Genomic DNA, 26,597 nt, shown 5'->3' with positions numbered 1-26,597 from the left:
TTCCTCAAACAATCTCATGGCCTTAAATACCACTCATTTTGTAGTGACTCTCAAATTTGCATCTGGTTTAGAACTCCTGCCTGAACTTTAGATTTTAGATATACAGCTACCTGCACACAAAACTACCACATCCCAAACTGAACTCTTGACTTCTACCTGGCTCTCCACACCGAAATCTGCTCCTCTTCTAGACAGAGGACTTACTATATTTCTGTAAAGGGCAACTTCATCCTTTTAGTTGCTCAGGCCAAAAACCAGAGACAACCTTCACCCTCTTCTTTATCTTCCTTGCATCCAGTTCATCACCTATCTTTAGAATCGGCTTATTAAATATAGTCAAAGCTTATACAGTTCATAAACTACAGTGAGAATCTTATTACTTCTCACCTTTTCTACTGCTAAGTTCTGCCTCAAGTCACAAGCACCTCTCACCTAAATACCACAACCACTACCTAACTTTCTAACCCATCCCTGCACTCCTATGGTCGGCTTTCCACAGGAACTAGAGTTTTTAAACCTAAGAGATATTGTCCCTTCTCAGCTTTAATGGCTTTCTATCTCACCCCAAGTCAAAGTCCAAGTTCCTACAGCAGTGTACAAATATCTACAAAGCCATCTGGCCCGTTCCTCTCCCTCATTCATGCTACTCCAGCAACACTGGTGGCCCTGCTGTTCCAGAACACTGTTCCAGAACATGAGAAATACTTTCAGCACCATGGAGAGCCTTCGCAGCTTGGAATGCTCTTACTCCAGAACCCACGGATTGATCCCCAAATCAGGCCCATCTTTGCTCATATGCCCCCTATTTAAAACTGTAGCACTATTCTTCCCACCCTTTTACTGGTCTTCCCTACTTTCTCGGCCCACTTTTACTCCACAGGATTTAACCACCCCTTGAGCTAATGTGTATTTTATTTACTAATGTCTTTCTTTCTTTTCTTTCCCTATTAAAATAAAAATTCACATTTAAAACAAAATCATTAAAAAAAAGATTTATAAAACAAAATAAAATAAAAATTCCACAAGGACAGGGTTTCGTTCATTTTGTTTATAGTTCTATCCCCAGTGCCTAGAACTCAGCATATGGCTATCAGTAATTATGTGATAACTGGAGAAATGCTGTCAAGTACAGTGTGGATCAAATGAGACTGTGGATAGAGTTAAAGTATGTCCCTATAATACAGCAGCCACTCATGAACTAGTCTTGTCCTTACCTGTGGTGGTGCTTTCCATAAAAGAAAATCAGAATTCTAAAATTAGGTAAATGTTAAAGCCTTATATCTCATTCTATACTTTTCTTATTCCTTATGCTAAATATCTGATCATTAATTATTCAAGAGACAATTTAAAAAGACAAATAGAAGATACCTAATTTTTAAAAAATCAGTAGGTAGATACAAAATTCGGTAGGTATCACGGAACACTAACTCAGAAGGTAACCCTGCTTAAGATACACAGAAAATTAAATAAAGTACTGCTTAAGTCATCTCTGAAGATAAAGAGCTATAATCTGTTTCCCTCCCTTAGGAAAACTTAAAATGAATTCAGTGTTCAACAGGACTTCACTTTTACTCATCCAGAACTTGTATCCTGCTTTCCTCTAAGAGAATTTTGTGTTAGTCTAAGAGACCACCATTAAAAAAACAAAAAAAAAAAAAATATATATATATATATATATATATATTAGTTTAACTGGAAAAATTTCAATGAACCTGGTCTTTCTATAAAGTATTTTGTGTTTAAAACTAAAACAATCAGATTAAGGAACTACGATATTAATGAAACGAGGCCCCTTACCAAAATATTGAGTGCCAGAGACTCCAAGGGATTGGCCCACAGAGGTCACAATGTTAGTGACTAAACTGAGACTAAAAGGTCATGGCCTTGAATCCTCATCTACATACTTTCCACTACACTCCAAAAGTATATAAACAAACACCTTACAAACCAACCAATTATGCTGGTTGCCTATACTCCCCTAAAAATGAAGGAAAATAAAAGCAAATGATGTGCTGTAATTTGCAATGATAGTTTATATCTCAGATAGGAAAGTTTATGGAGAAAGAAACATGCACAAAGGAGCAAAGTGTAACTTAGAATTTTCATTGAGATATTATAAAGATTGGGTAGAAAAAATAAACATAAAATGCCATAGGTACATGGTTTATATTTCATTTTTCAAAAGCCAACAACTCATGGGACTTACAGATCTTCAGAAATTTGGACAATTTCATTTTATCACCGATGAGAATGACGTACCTTACGTTCCATGCAGTGGTAAAGTCTGGGTTTAGAAGCAGCAAGGTGCATGTGACATCTATCAGTTCTAAAATGAAGAGAAATTACATTAAAAATAGTCCCACTCTTGAAGCTTGTCTTCTCTTTCTTTCAAGGCCCTGTAGATCTGTATCTGATAATATACTGATAAATAAACCATGTCATAGTCATTTTAATGGTAGATATCCTGTTCTAAGCTGCCAGAAATACGAAGATTATCCTCAAGACCTTTTTCTACCTTATGATAAATGTAACTCTTAAAAGATGACACTGAAACAACTTTACAATACAACGTATGTGCAAAGAATATTCACTCATTCTTTAAATGGTCTGGGTCAAATTTAATATTGACCAAGGAAAAGAAATACAATTTCTAACCATTATTCTTTTAACTCCACAAATATTTCAACAATTGACTATGTGCAAATCTTCAAAAGGGGGAAAAAGACCCACTCATAATCATTTAACATAATTCATTCACATTCTCCTGAAAAGATTATCCTTTCTTAACCACATTTTTACATAGCCATAGCAATGATAAATGCACCATTTTGTTCTTTTTTCATTCAATATTATTTGACATGCTTTTTTTTTTTTTTTTTTTAGTATATGTGCTGCCGAAGCGAGCACTGACATGCATTTTTAACAGCTGAATAACAATCCCTAGTGTAATATACCATCATTTACCTTTATCTTTCTTTAGGCTGTTTCCTGTTTGTTTATAGTAATATATTTATACATATTGTCTTCATTTTACTAAAACTGAAAAGAGAATTTCAGGATTAAGATGATCAATGTCGGAGCATGAAATTAAGGTAACCTCTACCAAGCTCATAGTAAACACTAAGTAAAATAAAATAATAAAAATAGTAATTTAGCATTGGTGTGTAACAGGAATCATTAAAAGTCCCTAATTTACTTATTTCCTTAAGTTCTCATGATTGCAGTTCAAAATATTCTTGTTTTGCTTCACAGATAAGGAAACTGACATTTAGAAAGTTTAAATAATTTGCCCCTGAGCCCCCAATCAGTATGTGGCAAAGTCAGCATCTGACTGTTTTTAATAACTCAAATTACACGGCAATTAAAATATCTGTCTATAATAAATAACTGGGGCATTCTCAGTGTTTAATAAATTTTTTAAAACGTAAGAATATGCATAAATATATCACTATGGTCATTTCAAAATATTCTAAGTGAACAAAAAAAATCAATTATTTCATTTTCAACCATCTTAATAAAAGAAATTAACACTTATTGTGAGCCTATGATTTCATTACTATAACATTCAATAAAGGAGAGATAAGATTAGCACAAGTTTTTACCTCTGTCTTCCTCATTACAAATCATTGTATCCATAAACACAATATGTCTATAAAGAATAATCTAACTTCTTCATTTTTTTACTTTTAGAAGCCTTTGGCACTAATTTAATATTTACTAAGAAAAATAACTATAATTTTCTGTACCATTATTTATTTCTACAATATCCCAAATATTGATTATGTGCAAATATTAAACTGGGCCGTTAGGACAGAACTGACGTAATGATAAATAAGACCTGATCTTGCCTTCTAGAGGGCTACCCTTTAGTTGGAGAGAACATATAAACAATTATATAAGACAAAATGAAATAATGAACTGGAAAATAGACCATATTTTGGGAATCGCCAAAGCAGTCAAAATTAATTCTTACTGGAGTACTCAGGGAAGGTGATAAATGAATAAAATGGTAAAGACCACTGTAGACTGGAAAAAAAGTATGAGCAAGGATAAAAAGGCATGGAAATTCACACAGAGTGCTCTCCAAGAGATTATAGGTACTAGGGCACAGGACACTGGGGAAATGTACCAGGTTAAGTATAACCTGGTCAAAAAAGAAAAACCCACAATCTCCTTGTCAGCCTGCCCTTCTATTACCTGCCCTTGATGTGCTATACACCACCTGAACCAAACCCCACCATTCTCTAAACACAACTTCTATCTGTCTACCTTCTCTGGGTATTTCGGATTTACCTGCTTGCTCTTCTCTCTGCTAGAAATATAATATTTACTGAATATCAAAAAAAAAATCTTTGTTCATAAAGTCTCTCCTGACCTACCTACCTGGAAGCAATTACTATGTCCTGTATCTTATTTTGTTACTGATATGGTATAAATAATCTCTTCTTGATGAGATACTATGTTTTTTGGAGGCAGGTCCCATCTACTACATCTTCATTTTTTTTCTTAAAGACTTTATTTACTTATTCATGAGAGAGACACACACACACAGAGGGAGAGGGAGAGGGAGAGGGAGAGGCAGAGACACAGAGACACGGGCAAGGGAGAAGCAGGCTCCACGCAGGGAGCCTGATGCGGGACTTGATCCCGGGACTCCAGGATCACGCCCTAAGCCGAAGGCAGACGCCCAACCACTAAGCCACCCAGCCACCTCTAATTCATCTTCAGATTACTTGTTCACTCAACAAAGATAAGAAGACTGTGGCCCCTATCCAAAAGAAGTTCCATGTGTACCCACATAGAGAAGTTATAAGGCCTTAAAGCCAGGCTACCATGGGTTTGAATCTCAGCTTCTCCACTTAATTGTGTATGTAACTTCATGTTTTTGAATTTCAATTTCCTCATCTGTGAGATGAGAACATCAATCTCTATTGTGAGCCAATGAGATTCCTTCCATTTCTCCAGTTATCTGACACAGTGAATGCTCAACCAAACCAAATATTTGTTCAACGAAATACCACTGCTACTTACCAACCAAGAAATGAATACTTTCACAGCATTAATCAAAGAAATCAGAAATGAGGTCAGTGTTCTTACAGTGAAACTATCTAAATTTCTAAACTTATAAAATAAGGAATGAAAAAAATCTGTGTTAAGTAGCTATTTGGAAATGTTTCTGCATAATGGGAAGACTTCTTAAATTTCTTTTAAAGTCTATAATTTTCCAAAATCCATTATATTACCTAGGTAAACTGGTACTTAGTCGACTTTCCCTTTTGGATTAAAAAGAAATGTGTGTGACCAATGGTAGTTGCCATTTGTTTCTACAGCTGACCCTTGAACACAGGTTTGTGCTGCACAAGTCCATCTGTATGCTATTTTTTTTCAATAAATACAGTATAGCACTATAAGTGTATTTTCTGTTCCTTATAATTTTCTTAACATTTTTCTTTTCTCTAGCTTACCTCATTATAAGTATACAGCAAATAATATATGTAACATACAACATAGGTATTGACTGTTTATGTTATTGGTAAGGTTTCTAGTCAAAAGTAGGCTATAACTAGTTAAGTTTTGGGGGAATCAAAAGTTATATGCAGATTTCTGAATGGACTAGGCAGGGTGAGTCCAGTGCCCCTATCCTTACATTGCTGAAGGGTCAACTGTACTTCTAATACAACTCTCCTTCCCCACTCATAATTGAAGACAAGTTCAATCCTCCACCACAGAGATACCTCTATATAGCAGGACAAGGCAGACACCAATATGCACAGAAAATACCTAAGTTGCTAATTTTCATTTTGTGGCTGTGTGAAAAGGAAAGCTAATCAAAGTAAGACTTCCTCTACAACAGGGGCTCACCCTACCTAGTAGGGCGATAGCAACTACTGGACTCACAGCCCAGCTCTACCACTTACCGGAAAGTTCCTGGGCAAGTTACTTAATCTCTCTGTCCTCCTTGTATGTAAAATGGAGCTAATAATAGTACTACCTCATGGAGTATCAAATGTTTCATACTCACCAAGTGTTAGGACAAAACCTGATACACAGGAAGCACTCAATGATAATTCCAGTTTCAAAGCCTATATCTCCTAGCCCAGTTCCACAAGCTATACTGGGATTGGATGCTACCAGAGGGAAGAAAACAATCTCCTAAGCTGGCTAAGCAGTGACTGCTGAGCAGGTTATTTCTCAACTTCTGAGAATCTCAGGATTTAAAACATCAACAGCCTCAACCAAGTATCAGTGGTGCCTAGTAACACATACAGCCACAGGCTCTTTCCCACTCTCTCTGACAAATTGCCAATTCCTCCTCACTCAGGACTCAAGTTCAGATAGGACCTTCTTCAGGAAGCATTGTGGTCTGATCCAAGAGGTTAGGGTGAAGTGAAATGTCAGAAACGAGAAAGGGCCAAAGAGAGAGAAGTAACCAGCTTAGAAATATTGGACATAATTAAAGAATTATGTGTATTTTTCTGTTTTTCTTCCCCAGTGGTTCTGGTTAAATCAGAGAAAGGAAACTAGTGTTTCTTGAGAGCCTACTATACGCCAGACACTGTCCTAGGTGTTTTATACACACTAACTCATGTAATCCTCTCAACAATCCTCTGAGACCTTTTACAATTCCCTTCTTTTGGTGAAGGAATAGGAAGAGGTTAAATAGTTTGCCTAAAGTCACTGCTAAGTAACGTCAGCATGCTGATAAACCGAGTCTACATCCAGATGTTTTCCTTCAAATCAGATATTCTTTCTACTCTGGCACACTCTACAATTACTTTGTCCTCTTCAAGTCAGGACTGAACCAAGATCTAAAGATAAACATGTATGATCAACAGTTGACAGTAACTCTTTTACTTCTACATTTTATCAACCATATGTATGTTCTTTGTTACCTAGAAGATGCGAGATACTGATATCTTTGTGGTCTCTTGGAATTAAACAGCTCTCACTGAAAATACCAGAATATACTCAGCAAATGAATGTTCCTTTGTTAAAACACACTCAAATATATGACTAACTCATTATCACATCACAAGGAGAAAATGAATCAGGGCATATCATACACAGGAAAGTAGTGAAATTCCAACTGTGACAAAGAGAGGACAAAAGGAAGCTAGAAAAGTCAGAAAAATCAATATTTTTTCTTTGCTGCAATGGGATTCCAGAAACAGCCCAAAGCCAGCAGTCACCTGGTAATGAGCACTGCATTTGCCAACTGTCTCTGACAGAGATTTTTCATGCATCTAGAAATAAATCCAAGGTCACCTGGGATGGTATTAATCTCTTTATCCAAAATATGTTCTGGTTACTACAAGAAGAGAGGCTTGGTATAAAGCTATGTGGCAAACACGAAGGCCCTTTTACTACAGAATACAGTCACTGAACCGATAGCCAGACTAAGCTAAAACCTCCTGCTTATCAAACTCTTGCTACTTATTTGACAAACTCTATTGAAAACAGAAGGAGCTGAGGACATAATGAAAGACAAGCCATACTCCCTCTTTCTAACAAATCATAATCTACCAGGGGAAAACGTGTAAGTAATCAACTACAATAAAGTGTGGTAAGTGCTACTATGCAAGCAGTCTGAATAAAACACTCCTGTAGGAATGAAGAGAATTATTGCTTCCTGAAGCAGTCAAACCGCCTTCATGTATTTCTGTATGTGTGTGTGCTGGTAATCACAACAATGGTGACAACGTAAGACATGAACCTAGCTTCAGCAAAGACATAGAAATAAAGTAGTAGTTAGTACACAGCAAAGTCCAAGAATGGAACCGCATATGTTGCGGCTGGAAGGTATATCAAATGTTACAGACTCTAATGCTTCTACAGTTCAAATGAATGTCAAAAAAAGTAGCAAAACTAACCTGATGATACGGAGCAAATGACACCGTGCCTTAGTGTCTGAAGGACATAAGGAGGTTGTAGCACACTGGAACAGGCGTACCTAGTCAAGAAAAGCAGAGGCTAAGAGCCTCCACTAGCTACTGTACAGAAATTTGTGTACCCAGAACTTCTGATTTTTCAAGTGGAGACAAATTCAGATTTCCATCCTAATTTTTAAAGTTCATCCTGATTTTAAAATTTTTTTAAAGATTTTATTTATTTATTTATGACAGACATAGAGAGAGAGAGGCAGAGACACAGGCAGAGGGAGAAGCAGGCTCCATGCAGGGAGTCTGACACAGGACTCGATCCCAGGACTCCAGGATCACACCCTGGGCTGAAGGTGGCACTAAACCGCTGGGCCACTGGAGCTGCCCAAGTTCATCTGAATTTTAAATGTTTATCCAACTTATGAAAAAGTTTAAGAAACATTACATAAGCCCAAACAAAACCTATCTGTGGGCCTATGTCAGCCTGGTGCTGAGAATACACAACCTTTGATGCTGAAAGCAGAACAGAGGAAAAAGCTGGTGATGAAGGCTGGGTACAGATTGTGAAGGCCCTCAAATACCATGCCAAGGTGTTTGAACTCTCCCTGGACCCAGCAGGCATCATGAAATAAGCTGCACAGATATGTATTTCAGAAAAGCATCTCTCAAACTACGTTTGCAAGAAGTGTCCCTGGAAAGTGTTGTTTGAAATGACTGGCTAGTGGCACGATGGACATGAATTATGGAAGAGTCTGAAAACAGGGTAGACCAGCTATGAGGTAATCACATTTGCCCAGCTGAGAAAGAAGACATGAAGAGCAGAAGACGGCTGTTAAAGAGAGAGCACAGTTGGCAGAGGCTGTGAGAAGGGAGCAGTGAGGGAAAATGATGGGATGGCATACTTGGAGCCAGTCTAAGTGTGGAACAGAGCTGTACTTGATCAGGACTCTAATGCTGTGGACTTCTGCTGCTTGTTTTTGTCATGGATTCTCAAAAATCAGAATTATAGTATCATTTCTCTCCCAAACCAAATATGGTTACTACTGTAGCAGAGTTAAAAAATATCAGTCTCTAAGTAACTAACAGGGATGCTGTGAAGGTTAACTCTGGTGTTATGGTTATACCTGACTACAGGGTGTCCAGATTAAACATTATTAAACATTACTTCTGAGTGTGTCTGTGAGGGTATTTCCAGATGAGATTAGCATTTAAGTCAGTAGACTCCATGAAGGAGACTGCCCTCCCCAATGTAGGTGGGCATCATCCAATCTGTTGAGGACCTGTATACAACAAAAGGAGGAAGCAGGTCTTTGCCTCTTTTTTGCTTCCTGTCTGCTTGACTTGGGACATCTCTTCTAATCCTTTCTGGCCTTTTGGACTGGGATTTAAACCTTTGGCTCCCCTGAGTCTGAGGTCTTCAGACTCAAACTAAATTTTATCATTGGTTGTCTTGGGTCTCCAGCTTGAAGAAAGCAGACTGTGGGACTTCTCAGCCTTCATAATTATGTCAGCCAATTTGTCATAATAAATCTCTTTATACAAAAAGTTTTCTAGTGGTTTCTCTGGCGAATTCTGACCACTACAGATGGCTTCCAAACATCTAAGGAATTCAGCACATTAATGAGAGCATGAACTCAGTTTGGTTAAAAAAAGAAAAAAAAAAAAATCTATCCTAAGAATAAAAGTCACCTTCAGTTACAGAATACATTCCTAGGTGATACCTACGATTTGGGGATGATCAATCACATTTCTGAAATTCCTACACTGAGAGCTTTCTTCATTTGCTCTTCTTTTTTTTTTTTTTTTTTCATTTGCTCTTCTTATATGTTTTCTACAAAAACAGCTTTAAAGGTACAGCATTTTCACGACTGCTTTTTCCTAATATTTTTTTTTCTTAGCAATATTTACTTCTGTGTGATAACTACTTCAGTTCACAAGTTTGGTAGAATTTTCTTATGTTAGCGTTTTCAGGCATCTTTTTTTTTTTGTCATTTCTTCACGGAAGAAATTCACTTCCATATTTTTACTGTTAATACACAACCTGAGTAGTATGTGATACCACACCAAACTATGCTATAACCACCTACTGAAAAAGTGAAATAAAAAAGTGTTTGCACGAGGATATAGGTTGATCTTCTTTCTGGGTCTTCTTGGGCCTAACAAGATTAAAACTTAGTGATGAGAAGACTCAGCAAAGCCTGCAGTACAGTGTCCAGAGAAACAGAGAGAAAAAACTAGAAGGCTACAGGGAGAGGGCAGGCTGGGCTAACATGCATGAATGCGTAAAAAATAATGATCTGAAACAACATTAACAGTAGCCTTTGACATTTTAAAATTCGTACTGTTTCTTCTCTACTACAAGAGCATCATCATTCTGTCTCCCCACCTCCCTAAGCTTGTTATGTACTGGCTCAATTATACATTTTTGTGCACCAGAACACACACAATATATCTGTGCTTGGCAAAAAAATAAAACAAAACAAAAACAAAAATATTTGGGATTCATATGGTGTTATTTTGTACCTTAATGTTACTGAAACTTACCATAGATTTCATAATCAAACTATCTACTTTAGGGGGTTGGAAGGGAGAATGAAAGAGGGCCTAACAACGGATAAATATTCTTACCTTTAAATTTATGGCTAAACTTATACCTTTGGGTTTATACCACAAACTTAAGCTATGCCATAAACTGAAGCATAGCTTTATAAGAAATATGTATCAGAGGACTAATTGAATGAAACACAAAGAAAACAGAAATTATTTCACACTAAATCTTCAAGTCAGAGCCCTTTTCTATTGGTCTAGACAGGGAAAAGTGCTATTATGACAGTATGTTAGGACAATGATAAGAAGAATACAAGGAAATCAGTATGTCATGGCTTTGGCAACACTTCACAAAGAGATTGTTTTTCACCCAACTGTAAGCTTCTTGAGTAAAGACAACATGTATTATTCATCTTTTTATCCCCACAGTACTTAGAACACTTCTGGTATGAGTAGGCTCATGATAATGGCTACCAAACTGGTAATTAAAATTCTCTAGGAAACAAAGTTCTTATTCAAATTAGCCTCCAAGCATACTGAGCACTTCGGAAGGTACCGGCTGTATGTGGGAAGGGGCAGCTTTACAAAAACCGTTAAGAACCCAGTTTTGGATGAGTACTCTACTTTTTTTTTGTTGTTTTAAATCTAAAAAGTAAAGGGAATTTGTGTACATGGAGACTTAATAACACATATGGGGAAAAGCTAAGAAAAGAGACTGGGCAAGATGAACTGAGACTGCCCCATTTAGCAAAGAACTGTCTCAGAAGAGCAAAAGAAGTGAATGCTCGGATGGTTTTCTTATGTTTATATCAGCATAGGAAGAGGACCCAGAGGGTGGAAGCTCAATTGGGATTCACAGCACAACAGTACCTCCCATAAATCACTGAGCTGGTTCATAGTGTAACTTCCATCATTATGCCTCAGTTATCCCATTTGGTCTGCTACCAAAATGAGTTTTATTGCTTACAGAATTCCTAAAGGATAAGAAACCAGAGAAATCTGAGCTTTTAGAGATTGGAGTCATCATCTGTGTATTTTTCAAACTTTCTTTTATAGCCATAGGATGGATGTCTTCTTCAAATAAAATTGTATAAATAACCCTAATATATAAGAAAGTTAAAAAAAATAATAAGTAAAATCAGAACTGCTCTGATTTACTGTCCCGGCTGCAGTAGGTACCCTGGAATCCTGTATCACTATGGATGCAAAATTTGAAAACTACTGACAGGTCCAAACTCATTTGACAGAGAGGTTAAGCTGCCACCCAGGCAGTGAATGAAAGAGCCTGGACTGAAATCTAGGAATGCTAATACCCAGAGAAAGTTCTTCTCCGCACAGTCCATGCTGTTTCTAGAAAACAAAGGAAGAGAACAGAGTTCATACTTACCATCTTTGTTTAGCCATTGCTTTCTCGTTCTGTACAAAAGGAGCTTGTTGTGGACATATGGTAAGAGGAACTTGACACACCAGCTCTCCACACCAAGTTTGTTTTCAACCAGGACTATGGGACTCCGGTTATACCTAGCTTCAGGACATGGGATCAGGCCAATTTCATCTCTTAAATAATAAAACAAAAGGAAGAATTAAGAATAAGACTACTAGTTTTTTCAACATTTTTCCAATACTACAGAGTATTAAAAAGAAAAGTAACATATTTCCCTTTCTTTCTTTTTTGTAAAGATTTATTTATTTATTGGTGGGGGGGGAGGGGCAGAGGTAGAGATTCCTCAAGCAGATTCCCTGCCGAGCCATGGAGCCTGATGTGGGGTTCAATCCCAGGACTCTGAGATCATGACTTGAGCCAAAAAACAACAGCTGGACATTTAACCAACTGAGCCACCTAAGTGCCCCCATATTTCCCTTTCTTAAAAGTATTATTTAGCTCATGTGCTGGGTTAGTAGAAAATTTTTTTTTAAAGTTTTTCAATATACACAGGAGTACAGGAAAATTAGTATGCTGACTTCCTCTGGACTAAAATGAAAATTGGTCTAATCTTTGGATGGATTTGAAAATGTCTTTCAAATTTTTAAATTGCATATATTCAGAGCCTCAGCAGTTCCACTGTTCAGAAATTATCCCATGCCAAAATAGTCAATAGGATGTTCACTGCAACACTGCAACAAAACTGGAAACAATCTAAATATATATGGATATAAGATTGGTATAATAAATATGGCTAATCCATGTGGTAGAGATGTACAAAAATGAGGCAGATCTGCAAATGCTGGTATGGAAAAGATGCCAAGATATATAAAACCAGAAAAAGAGCAAAATACCAGTGTATGGCATAAAGCATATTGTATAATTTTTTTAAAAAAAGGTTTCCAAGAAATTTTAGAGGAGACAATGAATTTTTTTATACAGTTTAAATTTTCTGATCATATGTATATATTATTTCTATCTTTAAAAAATGTCAACAAATGTACTTATGCTTGCCTAGTAATGTATGTGTAACAGATAACAAAAGTTATCTGGTCAATGAGATTGTGGTCCATTTTTTCTTCTGTATAATCTTTTTTATACTTCATTGAATTAAAAAAATAAACATGCTGGTAAGTGCTGTTAAAATAGAAAATATATTTCAGAATTTAAGTCATTTACCTTTAGGGTGGCATCTATGTCCTTCAATCTGCCTCAACTTAAATTGAAAATTTACATTTAAGGCAGAGATTTAACAATATGTACAGCAGCTGACTTACATAGTAAAGGAACCAACAAACATAAAAATGGTTTTGCAAAACCTGCATACACCTTTCAAATACAAAGATATTTTTTGATAACTGCCTACTTAAAAAAAAAAATTAAAAAACTGGTAACTAGAGGAGTTTATGTATGACACTACCCATTACATCCCTGGGATTCCCCAACCAAGAACACAGTACTTTGGTAGATATAAGAAGGGGGGAAAAAAAAAAAGAAGGGGAAACAGGTACAATTATAGGTTATAAGAAAAGCCCTCTTTTTTTGTTAGGCCACCATTACAAATTGGTGGGAGGCTCTGAAATTAAAATAGAATCTCTCCTGGAAACTCTACACTAGACAGCTCAGAGGTAACCTACTTTCTACTGATCATTAATGACACACAGATACATCAATAAACAGGGGTACTCTAGGGGTTAGGTCACTAACCATTCTTTCAAGCTGATTTCACTTGAAGTAGATTTTGAGACCCAAGACTTTTTGTCCTGACAACTGGCTCAAATGATTCAGAGGTGTTTTGATATACCACATCAGGACTATCTAAGCATTTTCTGAATAACACAATGTACCGGGAAATGTGTGAGGTTCTGAAAATGCAAAAATGAATAAAACAAGGTGGTGCCAAGCTTCAAAGTGCTGACAGTTTTGATGAAAATTGTATCAATATCTATAATAAGATGTTAATACTTTGCCATTCCAGTCATATAAATAAAGTTTTGTAGGAAGCATGAATCAATGTTGAGACCCACTTGAGCTCAACATCCAGTATTTCAAAATGTTTTTGCAATTGTATTTGGTTAATGTGAAGTCTACCTAATTCACCATCAGGACAACCAGCCACATACGGAGCTATCTCTAACACGGGTCTTGAATCTCTGGTATTTTCTGGTATTCAGGTTTTACTATATGAAATAGAACATTTAAAAGTTAAACTAGAATTACAGGAAAAACAACAACAACTCGGCATAATTATTTTGAGAACCTGTTGTCTGAGATCTAATAACCACTTACAACACCTCAAAGAACTGCCTAAGTCAACAGTATGAATGCTAGAGTAACAAGAATAAACAAGAATCAAAGATCCTACCTTTGGGTACAGTCCATGGGCGGGGGTGGGGGTGGGGGTGGGAAGCAGTAACTTAAAATCACAATGTAAAAATCTGCCTTGTTCATTATTTACGACAAAAATAAAATGTCCTGTTAATAATTCAGTACCTAAATGAAAGGACAGAGCCATCTGCACAAATAAAAAACACACTTCTTTAGTTGGGTACCATTCTTCTGAGAACTAATTTTAAAAAACAAGAATGCCTTGAAAGAGCAGATGCTCAATAACTGCTCCTGAAAGGCTGATTATCAAGCTTTCAATTATAATATTCAAATAAATCACTTTCAAGGAGTATCACTTCTTGAATCTCTAAAGGAACATTATCTCTGATTTCCTTCTAATGCAGTGGGTCCAAGCCCTAGCTGTCATTATTTTACATATTGTATATTTACATATACATATTTTGTATATATATATACATATGTATGTATTTTACACATATACTTATTTTACATATTATATATTTACATATACATATTTTGTCATTTATTTTGTCATTATTATATATGACACATATAATATATATATGATATATTATATATATCATAATAATGATATATATATTTATTTCACTTGGTGTCTACAGACCTTAATTTCATCATTTGTAAAATGGTGGAATTGTATTACATCGCTAAATAAGGAAAATGGACTGCTAGGTCTCCTCCAGCTTTTTAATTCTGACTGAGAAACCTGACAGTTATTCTCATGGAGGGAGAATGACAGTGGCCATAATCAGGGAATGTAAAGTACTAGGGAAAACAAAGCATGAAAAGAGAGGTAGCAGGATATAGACTAAAGTGCTCCATCTTCCAAGATCCAAGGTCCTAGCTAGCCTCCTCACCACTGACAAATGGGAATGTGGCAAAGTCACCTGTCATCGGTATCCTTATCTGAAATACAGGAATAATGCCTGTTAGGAAGAGCAAATAGTACAAGGTAAGAATGTGGAAAGCTATGAAGTGACAGGCAAAGATGAAGTGTATTATTTAAAACTCAGTTAAGAGCCTGAGGCCAACCAGAAAAGTTATTTGATTAACAGATGGGAGGGTGAAGCAAAAAAGTTAAGCTTTTGTCAAGTGATTCGACCCTAAAATACAACACTTTGCTGCTTCCTAAAAATATAGCCTATACTTTATAAAGATAGGTAGGTCAGTAAGCCTCCAAGTAACAGAGTATTTGACTTCAGATTTCTCCTAAGCGGAGTCCCTCAGGTCATAGTCCACTTTTTTTCAGACAACTTAGAATAGGATTCCAGAATCATTTTAAAATTGGAAGGAACCTCATTCCCCCAGTATTGCATTTTATCAGACAAGGAAACTAAGGTCCACTTAAGGGGTTATGATGATTATCCAAGGTTACATTGCTAATGTTAAGTTAAAAATCTGGATCTCTTAATAGTCAGCCCAAAACCCATGACACTAAAGATAAAAACATGAGTGAAAGCAAGCAGGATTTATTTAAATTAATTCCTTCTACATTTCTGGCTATTGAAATTCTAATTTCATAGGCAAGAAACATTAGAAGACTCAAGAGAAAAAACAGTCTTTTTGTCCTTCTACACCACTGTTTGGATATGCATCCTTTCTTTCCAAATGTTTTACAAAAGTGGAATTATAGTAGACATACTCCACTACAATCCTTTCCCCCTCTCATTTATTTATATTTAAACTCAAGTTAGTTTACTAGAGTATGTGGGACCCAGGAAATTTAACAAAAATCCCCTACCCCTGGACAAGCAGAGCAGGACTAACTCCATTTTGTGCTGCACCCCGCCACCTCCTGTATGACCCCCACATGACCTTATTGCTTAAGGCGCTGCCCCACCCTAGTCAAGCCGCTGGGCACAACCTAATCAGAAATCGGCTCATAACAATGTAACCCCGCCTTGTGCCCACCAAAACTGCGCTGCGCTGAACAAATTCTGAGCAAAATAATAGGCCAGCTCAAATGGATACTATAGGGTAAAAGGTAATTCAATCGGCCGGCCACCTGCCTGTGGACCGACATGACTGCAACTTTCTGCCTATGTTACAATCCCATTGGCCACTGGCCCCTATAAAGCTGCTACACCTCTTAGTCTCGGGGTCCAAGTCCCTGCTCCGCTGTGTCGGGTATACTTGGACCCAAGCTCAAGCTTGTAAATAAAACCCTCGTGTGTTTGCATCGGTGTCGGCTCCTTGGTGGTTTCTCGGATTCGCAATCTTGGGCACAACAGAGTACAGTATTGGTTTTAAGAGTAAAATTTAGTGATTCATCATTTACATAAAACACCCAGTGCTCATTACATCAGGTGCCTTCCTTAATGCCCATCATCCAGTTACCCCATCCCCCCTCCCACCACCCCTCCAGGAACCCACAGTTTGTTCTCTATATTTAAGAACCTCTTACGATTTGCCTCCCTCTGTTTTTATCTTATTTTATTTCTCCTCTCCTTCCCCTATGTTCATTTGTTTTGTTTCTTAAATTCCACATGAGTGAAATCACAGGACATTTGTCTTTTCCTGACTAATTTATTTTGCTTAGCATAATACACTCTAGTTCCATATACGTTGTTGCAATCTTACCACCCTTTTTAAAAACTAACAATTCACATTAAACATCTTCCTACATAATTAATTTTTATATTTTTAATGGCTGCAAGGAGTGTTCTATAAATACCAAATCATCTCCCATTTCCTTGTGAAATAATGTTACAAGAGAAATTTCTGACTCTTTTGCTACCACCAAATCAGTCTTTTATATTTTTAGGTTTCTGGCAATTTAGATTCCTGATATTTAACAAGGACACTCAAATAACTACCTGCAGTAACAACGTCATAGGATTTTTAAAGACCCGAAGGTCTGGGATGATGAAAAAGTTCTAATATTCTCAAGGAGATACTATGAGGCTTGCTTTTTTAGGTTACTTTTGAAGGCTGCTCCAAAAACACACCAAAATGGAATGAACCAACACATTAACTTAAAAAGATCATACACAGCATGGTCAGCTTTCTGAGTGCTTCACAGTGGGGATCCACTGACTTCCAAATGAAGTTCAAAGTTCATGTAACACTGATCCTGACTTTGTTCTTCATGTTTAGACAGCTTCCCTTGTCAGCACTTTTCAGAAACATCATCAATTACAGTAGGCTCCCATATTATTTTCAAAAGTAATATCACCCAGTTTCCCTTTTAGGAGGGAAGAATGGCCCCCAAATACTAAACTGAACCTGTAATGTGGATGACTGCATAGAAAACACAGTCCAAGGATTCAGGTACAAATCTTCTTAATCTAATAGTTATTTTGGGAGTACCAGGGTGGCTCAGGTGATTAAGCAACCCACTCTTGATTTCAGCTCATGTCATGACTCAAGTCGGGTTCTATGCTCAGCTTGGAGTCTGCTTGAGATTCTCTCCCTCTCTCTCTGCCCTTCCGCACTCATGTTCTTTCTCTCTCTCAATACATAAATAAAAATCTATTAAGTTTGTTTTCCCATTAAAATGGAATTCTTTCCAGAATGACTAAAAAGAAAGTTAGCAAAATATCTAAAGGAACTGATTCTTTTCATATTGATAATTAAAACTTTGATGGTGATTAAATTAAGGTATTTCAGAAACCACAGGCTTTCTCAATTCTGAAGAATACTAGTGGTGTATCGCTGAAATTATATAACTGGCTTATTTTAAAAATAGCCACAAAAATTGCTACTGCCTATTGAGTGTTATGTGCAGTGCTCTGTGTTTCATTTATTCATTTATTTCACACAATCTTACAAAGTAGGAATTTTAACTCATTTTATAGATGAAGAAAGAGTCTTAACTACCATCCCTAACTGACAAGCCAAGATTCAAATCCAGGACTGTCAGATTCTAAATCCAAACTTTTACAACTATACTCTTATTTAAATAGATTAAAAAATCAAGTGTAAGGAGACAATTAAGCCTTGGGGTTCTTATTCTTCACTCCCACTTAAAGATGTGCCTTTCCTTACTACTCCTTTACTCCAAAATTTCCAGTGGGGCCTATGCACTCCCTAGGAAGTCTATTTTCCCTGAGCCAACTCTTATCCATCCCTCATGTCCCAATTTAATTGCAATTTCCTCAAAAGACTTGTTTTGAGCTTCTCCGATATATTAGGCCCCTCTGTTATTATTCCTTCAAAGTATCCTTATTCTTTCAGGTTCTTTTTATATTGTGTGTGTAGATTTGTTCCAATGAGCCAGGGACCAGGTGTGGTATGTTTATCAATCTTTACCCCACTTCTAGCCTGCATACCCAGAGACTAGAATTCTGTCAAATACAGGTGCAAAGAAATTAAGCCACATAGTCTAGGACTTCCATAATTTGACTACCATTTCAATCACATTTTGCTACTCTGGGTTAATTTATAGTTTCATGTAGAGGTCTATGGCTCTCCCTCTGAGACTATGAATCCTACCCAGCCTTCAATGTTCAGCTAAAAACCCACCTCCCCTAAGGGCCCTGGCCTAGCCATACAAAGCCTTCCTCCCATGCCTAACACACTCACACAGCACTTGCTCACTACGCTGCTAGTCCAGCCTTTATCACCACCTGCTTTGCAAGGTTAATTTACTGCTCATGCAGGTGGGTCTCACTTCTCCATCTAGAGCTACTCTGTGCAATACAGTGGTTACCAGGCATATATGGCCACTATGTATAAGTCAATTCACAATAAAAATTTTTTTAATTCAGTTGTTCATTCACATTAGCCATATTTCAAGCACTTAATAGCTAAATATAGCTAGTGACTACCATTTGAGGCAGCATAGACATAGGATAATTCCACCATCACAGATATTTCTGTGCTGTGAGTATAAGAACTGTATTTCATACTTCTTCGTATCCTATACTGTGAGGATCAGTACCTACATCATCTCATAAACAGTGAGGGTTCAATAAACATTTTAAACAGTAATAAAAAAAAAAAAAACCCTTGGTGGGTAAGAGACCTTTGACATGACCCTAATAACACCATAAACAGCTGTCTTCCACATTAGCATGGGTCTATACATTAAGCTATTGCTGGTCCCTGGGTCAAGCCTTCAGCTGTTGTTCCAATGGTATTTTCCAAGAGTCAACCATACAAACAACATTTGTATGGTATTTTTCAATTTATGAAGTACTTCACATTCAGTTACTCAGTTGGCTGGTATGGTTTTCTGAGGAATACAGAAATTTAGGTTAAATCTAATATTTACTTAGTGGCAGCTAAGGGCCAGATATTGTGTGAGGAGATTTACTTGTTTTCATCAACCTCAATAGAGCAAGAGGAAAAAGAGGTTGACAGAGGGTCACCTATGCATATCTACCAGTAACAAAATCCACATCTTAACCAATGTGTGTTCGACAACTCCTGGCGAAGCATTTTTATAGAAACAAAGTCAATATGTTTAATGGAGTGAATATTGTCTAATAAAATTAGTTGTCTGGGATCCCTGGGTGGCGCAGCGGTTTGGCGCCTGCCTTTGGCCCAGGGCGCGATCCTGGAGACCCGGGATCGAATCCCACATCGGGCTCCCGGTGCATGGAGCCTGCTTCTCCCTCTGCCTGTGTCTCTGCCTCTCTCTCTCTCTGTGTGACTATCATGAATAAATAAATAAAATCTTTAAAAAATTAGTTGTCTATCTTGTGTTTGAAGAATAAAGGAAAACAAAAAGAATGAAAAACTTCTTTGTATAGTGCTGAAAAGTGTTATTAGGTAACTAATTTTTGAGATAAACAATGCATTTTTTCTTTTAATAGAAATATTGCCTATTCGCAGCGGTTTAGCGCCTGCCTTTGGCCCAGGGCGCGATCCTGGAGTCCCGGGATCGAATCCCACATCGGGCTCCCGGTGCATGGAGCCTGCTTCTCCCTCTGCCTATGTCTCTGTCTCTCTCTCTCTCTCTGTGACTATCATAAATAAATAAAAAAAATTTAAAAAAAAAAAAAAAAAAAAGAAATATTGCCTATTTATTTTAGAAGAGGGTTAGATTAAGGGAAGAAGTATAGGCAATCTTAAAAAATCCAAACCAGAACACATTTTTAAAGATGCTATGTGGTGATATTACTGAAGATATTGTTATTGTAGGACATATATAGTGCAATATGGCTGAAAATTACTATTTAACAGTGAGTTAAGCTATTTAAATTCTTCAGGCCGGGATCCCTGGGTGGCGCAGCGGTTTGGTGCCTGCCTTTGGCCCAGGGCGCGATCCTGGAGACCCGGGATCGAATCCCACATCGGGCCCCCGGTGCATGGAGCCTGCTTCTCCCTCTGCCTGTGTCTCTGCCTCTCTCTCTCTCTCTCTCTCTCTGTGACTATCATGAATAAATAAATAAAAATTAAAAAAATAAATAAATAAATAAATTCTTCAGGCCTATATTATGAATCATTTTAAATCATTTCAAATGTTCAACCTATTTCAAACTTATTTATTTTTTTAATGATTTTACTTATTTACTCATGAGAGACAAAGAGAGAGGCAGAGACATAGGCAGAGGGAGAAGCAGGCTCCCTGGAGGGAGCTGGACACAAGACTTGATCCCAGGACTCCAGAATCACAACCTGAGCCAAAGACAGATGCTCAACCATTGAACCACCCCACGTGCCCCTATTTCAATCTTTTAAATCTTAAACGGCCCAAATGTTTATTAACAATCTTAAATTTTGGGGATCCCTAGGTGGCGCAGCGGTTTAGCGCCTGCCTTTGGCCCAGGGCGTGATCCTGGAGACCCGGGATCGAATCCCACATCGGGCTCCCAGTGCATGGAGCCTGCTTCTCCCTCTGCCTGTGTCTCTGCTTCTCTCTCTCTCTCTCTCTCTCTCTGTGTGACTATCATAAATAAATAAAAAAAAATTAAAAAAAAAAAACAAAACAATCTTAAATTTTGCATCGATGGCATATTAGGGAGCTTTCACCATGAAAAATATGATTGGGGGGCATTAAAGTCCTTTATAAGTTTCAATAAATATGATCCAGAAAACGGAGATGTGTTCCTAAGTGCACTCAACCAATCAAGCTCAGTTTCTTCAAATAGAAAACACTGATTTAAAAACAAACAAACAAAACATTTGTTTTAGACAAAGAGACAAGTGGGGGAAAAGGGGTAGAGGGTTCCAAAGTGAGGGGAGGCAGAGCGCTAAGCAGGGAGCCTGTTGCAGGGGCAGGGCTCAATCTCAGGAGCTGGAGAGATGGAGAGATCATGACCTGAGCTGAAACCAAGAGTCAGAGGCTTAATGGACTGAGCCACCCAGGCACTGCTGTTGGGCTTTTTCAATCTATCTCAAAGAAGAGAAACTATGATTACTGTACTTATTAGGCTTCTTTCTAATCTCTGCTATAATTTCTTCAAGAAAAACAACATCAATGATGAGAAAAATAGGCCCTTCACTTATCCAACTTTTTTTTTTTTTGAGGTTGTCTCTTATTTACGCTAAAGTTTTCATTCTCAAAAAAAAAAAAAAAGACTGAAAGACTGATATACAAGGCATCAAAGCATTCTTTAAAAGACCCAGTACCCACTATGGTTACTGCCAGGAAATCATTCCAAACATTCATTTTTTAAAAAGGCAGCAGTCACAAGGGGAAAGGAAGTGGACACTGTCAGAGGTGGCAGGTGTGTTTTGAGGCCAGCAGCTTTCTGTTTTTAATGAAGGTCTCCAATTGTGTGCCACAAGGGAGTGAGACATCTGAGGGCTTAATTTTTTAAGCATCACTTTGAAGGAAAAGAACACTTCATTTAGATGTAGGTTTGGTACCTCCTTTAGGGCGAGAAGCTGAAGGGTTTAAAACGGTTTAAAATGCATAAAGAGAATAATTCATGTGTTCCAGTTTAAAAAATATTTAAAAATTAAAAAAACAACTCTTCACGAACAATTAGAAAAAGTGGAAATACGGTAATGTAAATTTGGATTCCATGTTTCTTTCTTGCCGGGAGAGGGGAGCAACAATTAAACACTGTTGCTTCTGCTTCTCCATCTTCTTTTGTATACCGTAGACAGAGCTTTTAATAGTTTTTCTTTTCACTCCTTACATTAAAGCATAAGTGTCAGAAAGAATACGGTCTCCTCTGGTATCTTCCGGGAGTACTCCAAGGACCGTGAAAAGGAAGGAGGGAGGGATACGCGTGTCAGTGCTGTGGTGTCCTACTTAAGAGAGGGCAGCAGTGTCTGGATAGGACAAGAGTTAAAATGTTCCCTGTAACCATGAATCGGATAATGCTAAAACGATACAAAGTGTCAAGGCTTCCTGGGCTATACAACAGACCCATTCCAGGCCTCCCAGGACCCTGGGATATATTGACCTGAGCCAAACAGACGCTTAACCCACTGAGCCACCCAGGCGCCCCCAGAAGCTACTTTCTCTCGCTCTTTTTAAAGATTCCACTTATTTATTCATGAGACACACACACAGAGAGGCAGAGACACAGGCAGAGGGAGAAGCAGGCTCCTCGCGGGGAGCCCGATGGCGACCCCGGGGTCACGACCTGACCCCGGGGCAGATGCTCAACCGCTGGGCCACCCAGGCGCCCCCAGAAGCTACACTCTCGAGGATGCTCTCTGTTCACCTTCCAAGCGGAATGTTTCACGCGAGTCCCTCCACGGTCTTGGGACAAGCGAGGCGAAAGTCCAAAAAACAAAAAAAACAAAAAGCCGCCGCGAACTGCCGCTGGCTAGGAGGCCGGCCCCACCGGAGACGGACGAGCGTGGGCGACCGCCGCCCTCCCCGCGCCGCGTGCCCATCGCCGGCCCGGGATGAACCTCAAGAGTCGTGGCCACGAAGCCGCGGCAGACCCACAGCCACCCCGCGCGCGGGCACCTTCAACGCACGGAGGCTGCGGACCGACCCACGCGTCAAGTCCTCCGAGTCGCGTGGAGTCCTAGCGGACAAAAGTCGCCCGCCGCGGATTTTCCGAGGTCACTTTCCGGGAGCGGAAAGCGGGCCCCGCGGCGGCCGAGCGCAGCGGGGCCCCGGCCCCTCCCGCTGGGGGCGCGCGAGCCGGGACGTGCCCCCAGCCCGCCCGCTCGAGGCCCGGCCCCGCCCCCGCCGCCCCCCGCGGGGCCGCGACTCACATGTGCGGATTCCTCCTGAAGGCGTTGGTGATGTCCTTCACCACCCGCTGCACCAGCACCGCCACCTCCTCGCTCGTCTCGGCCATGTTGGCGGCGGCCGCGGCGGCTCGGGCGCGCCTCCGGGAGAGCGCCGGGCGGCCGGCGGGACTTGTGCGGGGAGCGCGCGCGCGTGTGCGCCGGTTTGGCCGCGCCCCCGCCCCCCGCCCCGGCCCCGGCCCCGGCCCCGGCCCCCGCCCCCGCTCCCGCCCCCGCCGCCGCAGCCGCCGCCGCCGCCGCAGCCGCCGAGCACTTCCGGGTCACGCCGCCGGCGGCCGGGGCGTGGCGCCCGCTGTGCCTGCGAGGCTGCGGCTCCCCTCCGCCGGCGGGTCCCCGGCTTTCGCTGGTAGCTGAGGTTCTGAGAAGCGTCCGGGAAGATGCGGCAGGTTCCCTGGCAAAGTTAGTTGAGGTCGCTGTGTTGCACATTTTATTCCAATTCCTGGTTCACGCGGGGCCGACGAGGGAGGGGTGCTCAAGTCTGAAGCCCACCCCCTCCCCCTGCCCCTCCCCCTCCCCGGCCCGGCCTCCCCGTCGCTCTCCGGTTGGGGGAACCGGCCAGTCCCGCGAGCTAACGCTGCGGGTGCAACTGGGGGCAGGCCCTCCCGAGCGGGGAGTCCCCGGCGCCAGCGGAGCCTCCTCGCGGTGTGAGACCGTGCTGGTGACCTCTCTGCACCCGGGCGTCAGCGCCGGCCCCTTCGAGCCATTTTCAAAAAAAAAAAAAAAAAATCAAAAAATTTAATTCATGCAATAAAGGAAGAAAACGGAAAATTTAAGTTACTTGCCACCTGGATACAAAGAGCAGAACGTACAGAAATATTTCTTAGATTTTTCTACTTTGAGTGGACTTCGTTTTGTCCATCATTTGGCGCGCTTTGCATGTTGCATGTCAGTTTTAGCCTATTCAAAGTGAGAAAACCAAGACCTTGAAGTTTGCTCTTTAAGTGGCCGTTAAGCTTGCTACGAATAATTTTTGTGAGGAAAGCTAGCTTCGTAGTTCATTTGGGTTTTGAAATGCCATAATTTTTGTATATTAGATCTCCCTTCTTCCCTCTTCTGTGATAGGAAAATCTAGGTGCCTATGATTCAGTTCTTTTTACTTAATCCTTGAGATCTGAATCTTTTTTATAAAAAAGACTTACTTTATATTTTTTAAAGATTTTATTTATTCATGAGAGACGGGGAGAGGCAGAGACACAGGCAGAGGGAGAAGCGGGCTCACTTGTAGGGAGCTGGATGCAGGACTCCTCGCGGGACCTCAGGATGACGACCTGAGCCAAAGCAGATGTTCAACCGCTGACCCACCCAGGCATCTCTAGAAACTTTTTTAGAGCAAGCTCATAGTCTTTTTAATGTGAAATAATGCAGTACATCTGAAGTAGGGATGATGATTGTGTAAGTAAAAACCATACATTGATTGCAAGATTCATAAAGCATTGAATAAGAAATAGGAATGATATTTATGGGTATATGTAGTGGACAGTACTCCCTGGGGGTATGTTTGTAAAGGTTAGACATTGCTGTATGGACACTGGCCTTTTTGTTTTAAAAGAAATGAAATAGAAGTTTCATGAAATTGTATGAAAGCAAGATGGGACAAGTTTGAATTAGTAAAATCAAACAAACCTTAACCTATTGACAAGTTCTAGAATGAGGCTGAAGCGACTGAATGGGTGTTTAGATTCCCAGGCCAAGGATTAGGTCAAATATCCCAATAACTCTTAAGAACGTGATACCGATTCTCAAATGGTTTGTGCTACAACTGGTAAGTCTTCTCCCTCTTCACTTCTAGGTTTACATCCTTTCCTAATAAAAGTGGAATATAAATCCTGACTTTTGGGGGCATCACACTCAAAAATATAAAATTTTTTTCAAAGACTATTTTTATCTTAGAAATCAGTGAGATTTTAAAATTTCACTCTCAAAATAAAATAAAGTTTCACTCTCAGATTTTACAGTGAAGAAACCTATACTTTATCCTTATATCCTGAAGCCGACTGATGTTCCAGAAAGATAATTACTCTCTATGGTTCTCTTTATGCCCTCCCCACATGCATATACCACCTACATGTACATATATCCTCTTTGTACTCATTTGGAAGGCATGAATTATATGTCTCGTTTTTTTTCTAAGAGTTTATCAATTATTAAGGAGCTATGTTAGAACTCAATTTTTTTTAGAACTGCAGCATTTTAGAATTGTGATCTAACCTCAAATTTTGCATATAAGGAGGTAGATTCAAAGAAGTTCAGAATTGAAATTCATGAGACTTAATTATGATCTGTATATATGTAAGAGAAGGATATGATAAATTTAGCATGATTTGTTGAAGGACTAAAAGATATATATTTAGGGATCTGCAAAATATATTTACTATTAAACACTGTCAATAGCTTAAATGCCCAACATTGAGAATTAAGTAAATTACAGTAACTTTGTAAGTTGAAATACTAGTCATTTAAAAGCACATTGAAGCTAGAAGAATATATACCAAACTCTTAGTGGGAGATACATTCATGGAGGATTTTTACTTTCTGAGTGACACAACAAAGTACAATTTTTGTAATTTAAGAATTTTTTTAAAGTGTTAATAAAAACATACTTATTCGTTATCTATCTCATGCATATTTTCTTAGAGACGTATTGATTTTTAAGTGACTTTAAGTGACCTCTGATTATCATTCATGTATCTGTAAGTATATTTTGACAACCTCCACCTCCACCAGGCTTTTCATATTTTACAATATTTGATGACGAGGAAAAAGTAGATAAAGTAGATATTTGATGACAAAAAGAAATACCGAAACAGCATACAAGACAACCCTAATTATAGATATATATAAAAAACAAATTATAGGGGCACCTGGGTGGCTCAGTGGTTGAGCATCTGCCTTTGGCTCGGGGCATATTCCGGGGTCCTAGGATTGAGTTCTGCATCAGGCTCCCCGCAGGGAGCCTGCTTCTCCCTCTGCCTATGTTTCTGCCTCTCTCTCTGTCTCATGAATAAATAAATACAATCTTAAAAAAACAAAACAAATTATATCAATGTAATCACATGCATATACATAGTATAATAGACCGGGGGGGGGGGGATTATAAACTTAAATGTTAACAGTTCTGTACCATAGAACTACTGGAGATAATTAAGACCTGTATACATACTTTATGTTCAGTATGTTCCAAACTTTCTACAATGAAAAACCTAATGTGTATATTGAGGGCCCTGGTAGGAAAGAGGACAGCAAGGTGACTTTAATGACAAGCCCAGTAA

At 39.0% G+C, this 26,597-nt stretch overlaps 2 protein-coding genes across 12 annotated transcripts in view; one reads left to right on the top strand and one right to left on the bottom strand.

Moving 5' to 3' along the window:
* The window catches only part of PTAR1 (protein prenyltransferase alpha subunit repeat containing 1), a 105,701-nt gene that overhangs the window by 30,001 nt on the left and 49,103 nt on the right, over positions 1-26,597 (bottom strand). For 9 of the 10 annotated variants that reach the window (XM_077907419.1, XM_077907437.1, XM_077907429.1 and 6 more), the window contains 2 exons: positions 11,815-11,984; positions 2,260-2,326 (listed from right to left, as the gene is read on the bottom strand). In XM_077907419.1, coding sequence (XP_077763545.1) covers positions 2,260-2,326; positions 11,815-11,984 — 237 coding nt within the window. Of the gene's footprint in view, positions 1-2,259; positions 2,327-11,814; positions 11,985-23,292; positions 23,459-26,597 lie in introns of those variants that run through there. The other variant, XM_077907481.1, reaches the window with a different exon arrangement.
* The window catches only part of CFAP95 (cilia and flagella associated protein 95), a 141,728-nt gene continuing 138,711 nt past the window's right edge, over positions 23,581-26,597 (top strand). Inside the window, exon 1 of one of the 2 annotated variants that reach the window (XM_077907548.1) lies at positions 23,581-23,727. The gene's annotated coding sequence lies outside the window, so the exon portion shown is untranslated. Of the gene's footprint in view, positions 23,738-26,597 lie in introns of both variants that reach the window. The other variant, XM_077907557.1, reaches the window with a different exon arrangement.

The sequence above is a fragment of the Canis aureus genome, chromosome 1 (genome assembly GCF_053574225.1).
Source record: "Canis aureus isolate CA01 chromosome 1, VMU_Caureus_v.1.0, whole genome shotgun sequence".
Classification (NCBI taxonomy): domain Eukaryota; kingdom Metazoa; phylum Chordata; class Mammalia; order Carnivora; family Canidae; genus Canis; species Canis aureus.
The sequence above is the reverse complement of the archived record's forward strand: the minus strand, read 5'-3'. Positions and strand labels throughout refer to the sequence as shown.